This window comes from Urocampus carinirostris, chromosome 2, assembly GCF_059441175.1.
Source record: "Urocampus carinirostris isolate Australia breed hairy pipefish chromosome 2, RoL_Ucar_1.0, whole genome shotgun sequence".
NCBI lineage: Eukaryota > Metazoa > Chordata > Actinopteri > Syngnathiformes > Syngnathidae > Urocampus > Urocampus carinirostris.
Window position 1 is genome coordinate 39,049,172 of NC_142350.1, and position 13,481 is coordinate 39,062,652.

General features: G+C 37.4%; 1 protein-coding gene and 1 pseudogene across 1 annotated transcript; one reads left to right on the plus strand and one right to left on the minus strand.

The window, feature by feature from the left end:
• The first annotated feature begins 292 nt into the window (after window positions 1–292).
• On the plus strand, window positions 293–8,920 carry ebag9 (estrogen receptor binding site associated antigen 9). Its single transcript, XM_088326485.1, has 7 exons — window positions 293–439; window positions 829–924; window positions 1,933–2,011; window positions 5,337–5,489; window positions 6,099–6,209; window positions 8,015–8,106; window positions 8,434–8,920. Exons 2-7 carry the CDS (start codon window positions 842–844, stop codon window positions 8,549–8,551), a joined length of 636 nt encoding a protein of 211 aa, XP_088182611.1. The 5' UTR covers window positions 293–439; window positions 829–841; the 3' UTR covers window positions 8,552–8,920.
• LOC148371829 (U2 spliceosomal RNA) lies at window positions 3,876–3,999 on the minus strand (annotated as a pseudogene).
• Window positions 8,921–13,481: the final 4,561 nt, after the last annotated feature.

The window sequence follows — 13,481 nt, forward strand, 5'->3', positions numbered from 1 at the left end:
GCTATGTATTTAATAGTGTTAAAATACAAGCAAAAAAATTGAAACAGAATGTTTATTTGATTTTTAAAAATCATGACACCAAAATGTTGCTACGAAAATGGAAACACCCATCGGTGATAAGTGTCATGCAATGTTTCAGTTTCAGAGGACTTTACGATCCAAACGTATCATTAAATCTGTCGGTTTAAAAAAACACAAGCAAAACACTAGGATTTAAAAAAATGTAAGTGCGTTAGGAAAATACTGCAAATTAAACATCACAAATATAACTCAACTGTTTGAACTCCGACACTTTTTGAGTCAGTGAAAGCGTCACCCTTCGTTTTTTTCTTTTCCATTTCCTTGTTCCTGCTCCTCCCATCTGAGCTCCAAGATGGCAGCGACGCAATGGAGATGAACACAACGAGTCTTCGGAGTTCTGTCATGAAACAGCATTGGAGTATGTAGCTCTTCTTTCCGTGTCATGACTGAAAACAACATTCAGCTAATTCAGTTGCAGCCAAAGACACTGTTGGAGGTTTTTGAAAGAGCATGCTTTTATGTAAGCTAAGCTATCATGCTTCGGTCGGCAAATAAATGAACGTGTCTCGTCAGCATCACAAAAGAAACATTAGCTGGGCATAGAGTTTATTTTACTTGTGACAGTATCAATGAACGATTACTGACAAAGACAACACTGAACGGCCTTGATGTTTACAAACGTAACATTTTGCTAAGCTTTACTCAAGTGTAAATGCCTTTTGTAGTATCAATGCTTTGCTAACCCTGTAGAGTGCAATATCGACAGAAAAAAACTACATGAAAACTAGCTACGTTATTCTTCTGAAGGATCAAGTTCGTCATGGCCATCACACAATTTCGCCTCTTTAAGATCTGCACATGTCTGGCCAGCTTGCTGTCTTTCTTCAAGAGATTGATATGCAGGTAGGTTTTTAAAAAAACATTCTATCAGCATTTATAATCGGATATCCAGAGTCATTGCCATTTTCTAAAGCAGATGTTCTCAAACTTTTTTTTCGGGGGACATAATTCACATCAGGCCAAATCAATCCAACCAAAGACTTTTTGGTTGAGATGTTATAATAATTCTTAGCAAATTTATTAAATCGTGCATCTTCAATTGAGTACAGTGGGACCTCGCTACTTCGCGGTTCGACGTTCGCGGATTCAGAGCTTCGCGGTCTGTAATGGTTAAAAAAAAATAATATATAATATATATATATATATATATATATATATATATATATATAAATTTTATTTTTATGTTTTTGAAGGGGCTTCACAGATTTTCACTTTTTGCGGGGTTTTTCGGCGTAACGTCAGCGAACGCGGGATAATGCGCTAAATTTCTGGTGTTCTGTTGTCAGAATTTTGTAAATTTAGAATATAATTTTTCCTTTTCTACATTTTACCTAATAATATTTCACAGTATTTAATTATATTACTTGCAATATCATATGCCATTTGTTGTGTTTAAAGAGTATATTTATTTAAAGTATTATTTTTTTCACTACACTTAAACAGGTTTTAAAAATTCATGTCAAAATAAGAACGTTCATATCTAGATCTAGTAAACTTTTCAGCTGATGCAACATTAAAAGTATTCCTTAATGATTTTAGAATGTGTTTTTATAGTACATTTCTGTTCCAAAATATTTTTTATTTTTAATGAACCCATTAACTAACATTTCCTTTAAGTCCAGAAATTATATTTCTTGAAGTAATTCCATTGAATAACTACTCTTAAAATGAATACGTATTTTTCCTTTCATTTAAAATTATACATACCCAACGAAATATCCCACCTTTTGAGAATCACTGTTTTAGGGTGTACAGATTATCTGATGTTGTTAAGATTAAAATTAGCTGAAGCTCACAATCCTGTCTGGTGGTTTCTTCCCTCCATGTTGTTGTTGTTTGTCACTAAACTAGGAGTGGACGGGGCCGAAAGCTCAGTGGGGATCAAATAACTCTCCCAACCACTGTGGATTTTTCATCTGCACCAAAACAGGTAAGCATTGAGCTAGTTTAACCAATAAACTAGCTAAGGCAAGACAAAGAAAAAATGCCCAACTGTCTATTATCAGATTGAATTTGGAATATCTATAAGTAGGCCTGGGTGATATGACAAAAATTGTTGTCACGATAAAATATTTTTCTACCGGTCGATATCAATATTTATCGCGAAAAGTATCACGTTTTTTCTTTATTAAGTTGTCGAAAATCAATGGCGCTTTAACCAAGCTTTTATGTGAAAACAAGGACGCATGGTGACAAATTATTTAGTTCACAGCATTTAACAAATATGAGGAACATTACGCAAGTGAATAGGGGTGGGACAAAAACATTGGTTCATGTGTATTTCGTGACTTCATTTGTGGCGATTTTTAAAATTGATGTTTCTTCCAGGGATCTATTTTTTTTTTTTTGTGTGTGTGTGACGTCATATCCAGTTCGTAAAAATACAGGATAGCAAACGGAAGTGGAAAATGTAGGAAGAAGCAAGCAACAATAACTAAGACCGACGTCCATAAATTTTGAATCCAAAGTATGGACACATTTTAGTTTCTAAATACCGTAAATTCCGGACTATAAGCCACTACTTTTTTCCCAAATGTTCACCCCTGCCGCTTATTCGGTGAAGCGTCCAATTTATGGAATTTTTGTAACGGCCACCAGCGGCGCTGGAGTATAAAAGGTAAGATTAAGACCAGTAAAATCTGTGCGCCAAGAAAGACTGCAACCTCTAAGTTTAAGCATACATTGTCTGTAAAGTTAGGGTAAGTTCCGATAATGAGGAAGATGCCCTTGATGGCGATAGTTATGAGGAGGAAGTTGAGGACGATCTACCGTGAATTTTTTGGTTTGAACAAATTTATTGACACTAAAAACAGAAAACAATCATGACAATCTCAACAGCAATTAAGCACATTCACAATATTATATTCCAATATTACGTTTTTAACAGCAAACACAAAGTGAGGTTTGAACAAACCTTCTTGAAAATCAAACATATTCACAATTTCATTATATAACATCTTTGTTAGTGTCAATAGATCCGTCCAGGCCAAAGTCGATTGTCCTCGGTCTGAACAAATCCACTGACACCAACAGCAGCAAAACACAGCCATCAAGCATATTCACAATTTTTTTTATATCTGACAATATGACGTGACGATATGACGTTTTAACATTTTTTCCTGACATTTTCAATTTCACAATTACGGGATGCTTTTTTTTTAACAGGCACGTTTGATACATTGCGAGCGTGATCCTAACTAGCGTGTTGGTACCTTTCAAAGGCACGGTTTGGGATGAAAGTTATATTATTATTAAAGCTTTGAAAACTCTCTTGGTGTACCGTCTTTCTTCGTAAAAATGTGTAACGATGTAAAATATGTTTTTGCAACTGTATATTTTTGTAATTATTTATTTTAAAGATTTATTCTGTTATGTGTTCTACGGACGAATCAAAAAGAAGGGGCGGAGCAAACGCGGGCTGATGGGAAGTAGGGTAAAGCTGAGTTACCGATAGATCTGTCTGTTGTCGCAGCGGACAATAGTGGATATATATTTTTCCCACCCTTAACTTTGGAAATATACATTTTGTTTCCTTGGATTACTTTCAAAGGGACCCGGACTTTACAAGTCTGCATCATACGCTAATTACGGGTATCATTATCCATTCATGATGCCGACTGTGGTTCTAGAATTGTGTACTATCTATGTAGTTACAATCGGTTTATTGTTCTATATTCTTTATCAATTATCCATTATCCGTTATCGGTCAAATCATAATACGCTACAAAGCCAAGGGGCCAAGACACTTGCTCTCAGCCAAGAGGCTGAGTCAAGGTCCTAGCCTCAGAGCCAAGCAGCGATGCACCGTTCCCGGAGGTACTGCAATACCGGGCCGATGCGTGGAGTGGACAGAGCAAGCTCTTATTCCATCTCCTGATTGCAAAAATAAAACTTACAGCATTGCTGTATTTTGGGGATTCTATGTCCTTCATTGGAGCACACAACTTCATAGATATGACGTTTTAACATTTTTTTTCTGACATTTTCAACATCGATCAAACAATTTCAGAGTTATTATCTTTTAACAGTTAACCAATGTGTAAAGGGCAATACTATTGTGCAAGGGCAACCCCGCCTCCCAGTCACATGTCAGAAGCCAAAAACAAACCCTACCCCATACCAGCAGCATCCTCCAGTCCTGTGTGGGTCCTCTCCCTTCTTACTTCTACCTTCCACAACCAGGCCGTTGCTGCCGGGACCACCACAGTGGAGCTCCGGTTCCCCCCTCCGGGTGGGTGCAGACGATTCTTCTTTATGGCTGCGTCCTAGGCTTGCAGCTCGCAGATTGTATGGTATCTGCAGCCATTTGTAGCACAGTCACGTAGTTACAATCCCTGTCGTTACAATCGTGGAACATAAAGCCTGGTCTGGGTTAAACTTGTGATTGTATCACGAGTTTTGATGCGGGCGGACGCGGCTTATACATGGGTGCGGCTTGTGTAAGTACAAAAGTGGCAAATCACCTAAAACGTGGTGGGTGCGGCTTATAATCGGGTGTACTACCGGAATTTACGGTAGTTCAGACCGCTATAAATGCAGTGTATTATTGCAACAATTATGATTATTATTATCATTAAAGGTTACCTGTGACACCCAAGAGGGAAGGTCCTAAGCATATGGTTTGTTTAAAGCAGTGTGTGTTAAGGTCTTAATACTAGCATTCTGCACAAATGGGGTGATTTCATCCAATTTTGGGGGTTATTGGTAGACTCCATCCGTCCTATATTATACTTTGCATGATTACATGATTTAAATGTATTTAGAAGGTGTTTTGTCTAAGAGCGTCCTTTTTCTTTTAGTTTAACATGAACGGAAAACACACATTGGGAAAAAAAAACATTTAAGGTTACACAAAATAGTCTTTCCATTCTCACACCCTCCATAGAGACGACTTTAAAAGTCAAACTAAAATCAGTACATTTTTGGAGCTGCTATTTATTTTAATTTTTTAATTTTTTTTAAATAAAAATTTGTAGATATACGATTCAGTTTCTCTTGTATTATAAAAATAATATATGAGGTGATCATTATAGAAAGGTGGCAATATAGTCTCCAGTTAGCTGCAACGTTCTTTCTGTAAATGTTGTCTTCCTTAAAATCAAGTGCATTATTTTATTTGAAAAAAATAATATTTTTTTGCCATATTTCTCACCCAACATGTAAGTTCTGTTTCGACTAAAATGATCAGCTTCTTAAATAAGTTTCAGAGCATGGTTTCATTTAAATTGATTATTTACTTCCCTGTATCTGTGCAGCTAGAAGTTGAGGAATGGAGTTCATGGGATGAAGAAGCTCCAACAAGTATTAAGATCGAAGGTGGCAATGGAAACGTTCCACCTCAACCTACAGAGATTGAGGAGCCCGACTACTTTAAAGACATGGCCCCAACCATTAGGAAAACACAAAAGGTAGAGATTTTCCTTCTCACATTTCAGAAAGAAATCTGTGTGCATCTTTTTTCTTTCTCTTTTCAATCACCAATCCAAAAACCAAATACTTTGATTAAAAAAGGTGTACTGCATTATTTTACATTGACAGCAACATTGGATTTGTATCTGATCTCATTCAATGTAAATACACAACTACTTCTGGGGTTAGATGACACAGAAATAAGTGTCCGAGTAAAGTTCGGACACGGTTCATTTTAAATCTGCCCGTTGGTATTGCGTATATATTACTGTTCAGTTTGGTGAAAATTGCAAAAAAAAAACAAGTAGTTTACTGTATAAACTGGTAATAATGTTTTAATTATGCACCCCATATCAACAAACGGCCAAGCTAGAGTAGGTTAAATATTTCCCTCAATTAGTATCTTTGTTTACATCATTAGATGCAGCTTTATGATGTTCTCTGCGCTTGTTCAATCATGTTTTTTTATTCTGTCAGGTGCATGAGGAATATTGCCAAATCTATTTTCTTTGTCTGTTTTGAACACATTTGCTAATGTTCTGATTAAATGGTCAAATCACTGCAATTACTATGTTACAGTGTGCCTTGTTTATTTTACCACTTTGCAGATAGTGCTAAAAAAAAGGGAACCGTTGAACTATCTGGTGCCTGATGGCTCAGCAGGTTTCTCTAGCAGACTGGCAGCCTCTCAGGATATGATGACCTTCTGTCCACCTTCAGTGAGTTATCTTAAACCATTTCTAACGCTTCAGAATGCATACTAAAATGCGTAAATTGTGTTAATGGTTGAGAAAAACAGGAAATTGAAGAATTCATGGTTGTTTTCTACTACATATGATCGTATGATTTTTATCCCAATGCTTGACCAATACTCATTATTGGTCTTGTCTTTATTAGGGTGAATGGTAAATGGTCTGCATTTCTATAGCGCTTTTCAAGTCAATGAAGACCTCCCAAAGCGCTTTACTATGTGCTTGACACTTACCCATTCACGCACACACACACACTCACACACCAATCGGGTGTCAGCCTATCCCATTTAACATTGGGCAGTAGGCAGGTGGACACCCTGGACTTGTCACACAGGTAGGTCGGGAGCTGGAATTCAACCCGATACCTCTGAAATGTGAATGCGCTAATCAGACACCCACTCGCCACCAGAAGTGTAAAATTTCAACCTCACCATTTGAAGAGAGGCTAGTCCTTGGAATTTTCGACTCAGTTTGGTTCTTGTATATATCACACTCGTTTTCTCTCCCATTTATCCCAAAGCAGTGGTCCTTAACCATGTTGGAGCTACCAAACCCACCAGTATATGCACGTTCACCAATTCTTACTTAGGTTTAAAATAAAACATTTTTTTTAAATTCGAGACGTATCCTTTTTCTACGTGTGCACAAAATGAAGTGTGCAGAACAAAACCAGTAATGCATGAACTCAATATACTACAGAACAATTTATCCTTTAGTTTTGCCGGTGCGAGGCTAGAATTGCTCAACAAATAGGGCGCTTGGCTCTCTTTCAGTCCTATGATACATGATGATCCATATCGTCATTTTACATATTCGTCCCACCACTTTCTATTTTTGCTCAACATAGCTAGCATGCATTGAAATATGAAAAAAGTAATATCATGTTATACGTTGATGACTTGTTGGATCAGTCCTGAGTGTGATAAACACCGCGCAGCACTGATTGGTCAAACAATGTCACGTGCTCATCTGCAGCCAGTGATGGGCTAGAAGGGCATGATGTCATAGCGTACGGCAGGCATGAAAGTTTGTCACCTCTAGGAAAAATTCACCGTTTTGAATTAAAAAAGGGTGACCCACATGAATTGTATAGATCTCAGGAAAAATATCTTGAGTAGGGAGAGGCTATTGTTAGATTTTTTTAGAGTGAATCGGGCGTTTGTGGTGGTTCGTTTGAATTAAAATCAGCGTAGTTTGCACGGGCAGGAATACTCTATATGTGTGTATAACGTGCATTAGATGTTATCTCATTATCACATTACTTTTATTCACAACACCAGAGACGAATGTTAGAGAATGTTGTCTTGAAAGATATAATCTCTCAAAAAAGCATGACGAAGGAAACAATTCTTTGCTCTATCCGATGAACTTAACAGAACATTAAATAAAGTACATTGTAATATGGGTTAGTATGGTGTTCATAGCTGTCAATAAATTATTTGAATCATGGCCGCATGTATTCAACAAGGCTTGTCACTTTCAGTGCTCAGTTTGGGTTTAGAAAAAGTCAAACAACATTTGATACGCATTTAAAAAAAAATTTGTGGTGCGCATTATACACAAATAAATGCGGTATTTACTCCACACCCTCTTCACCTTTTTAAGCCCTGACCCATTTTCATTCCTGGTATAGACATGATGAGTCTTCACGGCAGAGGCTCCATTTAACCCTTCCCTAAAGTGACACAAGCTAAGAGATGGACAAGGGCATGCATAAAAATCCATCTTGCAAAGTTGTGAGCGGTAATAAACTAGTAATTACTTTTGAACAGGCAGAGCTTGGTGAACTGGACAACTGGCAGGGGGATACGAATGCCTGGGAAGATGGCAATGACGCCACCTGGGAAGCAGAAGAGGTGCTCAGGTAATGCAACCAAGCTGAGCAGCATGTATGTTGAGTCTTTCACCAGCAGGGGTCAATGTTTACCGTAACAGTATTCAAATCACATGTATTTGTATAGCCTTTTATCACAGAGTCTCTGAGGTGCACAGACCACTGTTACAAAATACTCAAACAGTGCATTATAGGTAACCACCATGACAGCAACTCACTTTCTATCTTTGAAGTAAACGATGTAATATCCACAATAAATGTTATCTGGCAAGTTGAGTTCATTTCCCACGCGCTGAAATGAGAGTACTTTCATAATCTACAATGTTATACCTTGCTAGCGATCCTTCTTTTTTACAGACAACAGAAACTGGCAGAGAGAGAAAAGCGGTCCTTGGAACAGCAAAAGAAGAAGATTGAAAAAGAGGCACAGAGGATGATTAAGAAAGAGCAAAAGATGGCTGTGAAGCTTTCGTAACATTTTGGCAATGCTCCGTTTTGAGCCGGAGGATCTCAAGGGAAGGACACTGAATCAGTCGGGAGTTTCTCTTTAAAATTTTGACTCATCCAGAGTTCTTATGCTACATTTTCAGTAACCTGTCGCCATCCACAAGCCATTTCTTTCCATTTGCAAATAAGGGGTGGTCAATCTTTGGGCTCGCTCCTAAATACCATTTTCCACCACGTTTCTCATTTTTTGTTGTTGTTGTTTGAAAATGTTTAACTGTTTCAATGTATCTGCCTTCTCTATTTAAGGTGTATGTGGTAGTTGGGACCGGACTTCTACCGAGGTGTGTAAATAAATTTAAACCTGTACTGTACGACCTTTTCGTACAAAAGAATATGATTGGTTTTCTTTCTTATTTCTTAGCCCCAAGGACAAAGATGTATTTATTTTTTAGAAATCACTGTGTCCCAGTGGTGTTGGTCTGTCTAATATTTGTTTTTTATTGATGTTTCATTTTTTAAAAAGCACTTTTTCCTTTACTATTACCCGCAAGATACCTTTCTGGACAATAGCATAATCTAGCCTGCATTTCAAGATGTGGGTTCCTATAGTGTCATCATGGCTTCTAAATTTGGGTTCAGACTCCAATGAAGAAATGTAACGTCACTGTGTCATTCTTTTTATATTTGCATGTAATGAATCTGACATGGATAACTGCTGACACAAACCCTGACTCTAATGGGACGATCAGCTTGATGATGGCCTCCAGTTCAGTCGAAACGTAAAATAGACCTGCAGTTGCACGTTAAATAAGAAGGAAAAGGAGTTCCAATGACAATGCTTCAATAATTCATATATCACTTTTTAAATACTAATTCAATGTTACTTACAAGCTGAGGTAACACAGCGATAAACACGTTTTTCTTGGCTCAGTGGAATCTAATGTGGACATGAAACCCCTAAGTGAAAGAATATAAGTAAAAACAAAAAATGCCCAACAGTTCGAGCATAATGTATAACTTTGTAGTGTAATCAATTGAATATGATTTTCAAATAATTATGGCTTTTATTTTGCACATTACCACATCTTCATTGCTATTTGGGTTTATACGTGCTATTGATAAGGTATGGATCTTTTTTCACTTTCTATAGCATATCTCCCACATTTGGTCGTCACATTTTCTTTGGCAGCCTCTCTGAAGTCAAATTTGTGTTTAAGACCTAATCTTTAAGTGGTTTGGAGAAGATGGATGCAAAATAATGATCTGTGTTTAGCACAGTAGTACAACTATACAGCTTGAGTGCTTAAGCTGATCAGGCATTATGAAATGAAGATAACTGATGATTTTAACAGCTGTTCAATATCAAGATTCTTAAGCGATACAAGCTTACTGTTTCACCAACACTTTGCATGGTGTATCTTCAGAAATTGAACAACGGTTCATTTATTTCTGCTGTAAGGTGCATTGTTTTGTTTTGTCTATGGAAAGATACAAAAGACTGCCATTGAGGTCATCGTCTTCAAATATGGCCTCACCGCTTTTCTGATAAACTTTTATTATTCAGGTAAAAAACGTGCCCTGAAGTAGTTGCGTTGTGGGGAAGGAGCTTTTGCGTCCAAAATATTTCTTGACCTTATTCCCTTGAACATTACTCAGTTGTTATTATGGTTGCGCGACAACTTAATTCCTAAGGATACCGATAAAATCCTGGCGTGGCTCGAGCTAGTCTTTATCAATCAATCGATACTTTGTGCGTCAGTGATAACTGACAAGATATTTTTATGAGCACCATAACACTTGCATATTTATATTGGGGAAAGTGCATATCATTGTGGGTGTAGAGTAAATTGTTTTAAATTATATTTAATTTAGATCGTTTTCTTATGAGCACCTCAACACTTGCGTATAGACATTGCAGAAAGTGCATATTATTATGGGTGTACGGTAAAATAAAATTATATTAAATTCAGAATCTGGTTCGGTAGTTACCGATTCGGCCAGGATGCAATGCTAAAGTTTCCCACCTGAATTCATTCGACATGGCTTCATATTGTCTTAAGCATTTCCCATGAAGGAAGCGATACTCTTTTAACATTTTAATTCTAGCTTTAAATTATCGCTTTTTCAGATTAATGATATATAAAATAACTGATTAATGCAGAAAGAAAATATAATACATGGGTGAGGTTTTTGATCACACGATGAAAAGGTTGTCATACCGCAAACGGAAACGATGGTAGAACGCCTACATCTTTTTCTATGAGCGCATGGACTCTCTTGAGAAGGACAGCGAGCTTGTCAAGTACATCTAAGAATCTCCACCGCCAAGTCACCTCAGGTCAAAATGCCTGGTATCGAATGCAGCGTCCGCAAACAGAACGTCCAATTTATTCACAACCGAATGCAATACAGCCTGGAATATTTCCAGTTCATTAAGAAACTTCTGACCTGTAACAGTATCCATTGTCCACTAGGTCCACCAGGAAACTGTTGCTCCAGTAACGCTTGCCAAATAGCTCTGGAGGAGGATGAGATTTTTCCATGTCAAATCTAGCTCCTCCATGAACCTCTGGGTTTCCGGCAGGTCTGAAGGACTGTAGCTACATCAGGGCTTTTGAGAGCAGCAAGGAGCAGGGGAGATGCCATGTAAGAGGTTTGAGCTCGGATGAGACCTAGAAGACTTGCAGATATGCACGTTTTCTATACTAACAAACTCTTTTTATTTATATGACAAATTGAATCAAACAAAAGAAAAAGCAGTCTTAGAAAACGGGAACGGGGGAAAAATTGTAGCAAAATGAAAATATTGATCCATAAATCTGTAAAAATAATCCACTCATTTGAATGATCAGGAACTGTTTTCATTACACGTCAGAAGTGTAATATTATTTGCCCCTGCACCAGGAACAGATAATTGTGAAATATTTTCTCGATTTACCTCATGGGAACAAAAGGAAGCTCGGCCTTCTGAAGAAACAAAAACCTGCCTGTGCTCACAATGTACTGCAAGTAACTCTTTTGGGGCAGGATTTCACCGCTCATCATCTTCACACAAGCTGAGCATGGTGAGGATACTGAGAGCATCCAAGACTCTGGCTTTTGATGCCCACTAAACTGAGATAAGGTGATTACGCAACACGAAGATTGCACTCTACAACGACATGGCATTGCTGTCATGGATATTTAGTGTTGGTCACATTTTGTCACTGGTTTCCAATTGCTGTTACATAAAACAAGCGTGTGGGCAGATAAATCGTGGCAGTTAGTGGATTTTACAGCTTCACAGACAACCACTTTGTGGATTTTGTGGGGTTTACCTTGTGTACCCTTAATACTCGAAGAAATAGCTTTTAAGAAAGTCATCATGGGAAGGTTGTTTGGGCGAAGTCATTCAGATTCCCCTTCATTTATTCATGCGTACATGTTATATAAATGATCATTTTAACTTTTATAGGCCTTTTACGTAAGGGGGAGCCCTTGTGGCGACTAAAAATACTACCATAGGGCCACTTATTTCATGATGCCATTTGTGATTCAATGATTTATCATTTTCTAAAATAAATGTACTATTCTGAATATTTTCACTTAAGTACGTGTTAACAATTGGATCAATGTGTTAACAGTGCCAAGTTAAGTTCAAAGAGCCCTTGCTCACCAGCACCTATCGCTCATATATTACTTTTAACAAATCTTTTCCAGTCACATTGGAGGGGGAGGGAGGGTGTTGGAGAGTGACTTATTGCTTGTCCTCGCAGTTTTTGTTAGTGTAGCATAAAAAAGGTGAAAGGCAATTTTCAAGTAAGGTCCAAACACCAACTAGAAACCCCAATGAAGATGGAAAAAATAATTTTTTCGAGCGCATCTGAGAAATGCACGTAGTTGTGCACCTAACATAAGGAGTTTGACAGTCGCTGCCAAGACAAGTCAGAAAATTGAGTCAACGAATAGAAAGTAAACAAAAAATATTTGTAACAATTGGTATCGGCCACAAGTAATCCGAACACAATTCATTTGATATTGTGTTTGTATTAATACGAGTTTAAAAGTTATATCTTAATGTTTTTGTCCTTCGATGCAGCCATTTTGAAGTCAGGTGTCGAGTAATGTAATTGAAGTAGCCCTGGGCTAAGCAAACTCCGAGTAACAGTTCACCTGAAGCATGAAGATTGCTTTTTCTCAAGGATCAGCTCATGACCACTGATTAACCCTCAATACACTACTCTTGAAGTGACCATGCTCAGAGATTACAAAATCTGTAGATGTTGCTTAATTTATAATCTACAATCACAAACTGCCATGTTTAGACCTGTAGAGGTATATACAACATATTAGGGAATCCTAAAGTTTGACTTGCATTTTAAAGGGACACTGTGCAATATTTGACCTCTCGATGTCACTGTATTGCGAAACGTCTCCAACATGGTGCCTGCAAGTCGTAGTTGTTAAACTGGTAGCCCTTTACACCTTTAGGGAACAAAAATAGCTCTCAGCTTTAAAGTTTGGTGACCCCCGGGGGAGGGCTACTATAAATGAGTGCTACAAAGCTCAAAGAGAACAGACTATGTTAACTTAAAACAATTAAAATGGATACACATAACCAGATCTACGAGTATCAAAAAAAAATCCTGTTCATACAATAGTACATGTATTTATGCATTTTGCTTATTCAAATCAATCTTTTATAGAATTAAGTTTGACCTCTAGGAGGTGCTAATGAATAAACAATGTCCCTTTAAATGTCCAGATTACATAAATTATCAAGAGATTTGAGCATTGTTCAATTCCAAAAGGGATTTATGTGTGGGTGTGTTAACCACCATTGATTATTTTAGTTAGCAGCCAAGAAAGTATGTTTAGCAGTTTCTCAATGCACATTGTTATTGCTAATTATAGTGTACAGTGCAAAAAAAAGAGAAGAAAAAAAAGTGATTAGTATTATAAGGTAGCTCTAAAAAGGG

What these genes read in the sequence shown, in the direction of transcription:
- ebag9 (XM_088326485.1), top strand. Translation starts at nt 842, where the DNA reads ATGGCCATCACACAATTTCGCCTCTTTAAGATCTGCACATGTCTGGCC. An exon ending in TTTCATCTGCACCAAAACAG is followed by an intron (nt 2,012 to 5,336) that starts GTAAGCATTGAG and finishes GTATCTGTGCAG; the next exon opens with CTAGAAGTTGAGGAATGGAG. An exon ending in TGACCTTCTGTCCACCTTCA is followed by an intron (nt 6,210 to 8,014) that starts GTGAGTTATCTT and finishes ACTTTTGAACAG; the next exon opens with GCAGAGCTTGGTGAACTGGA.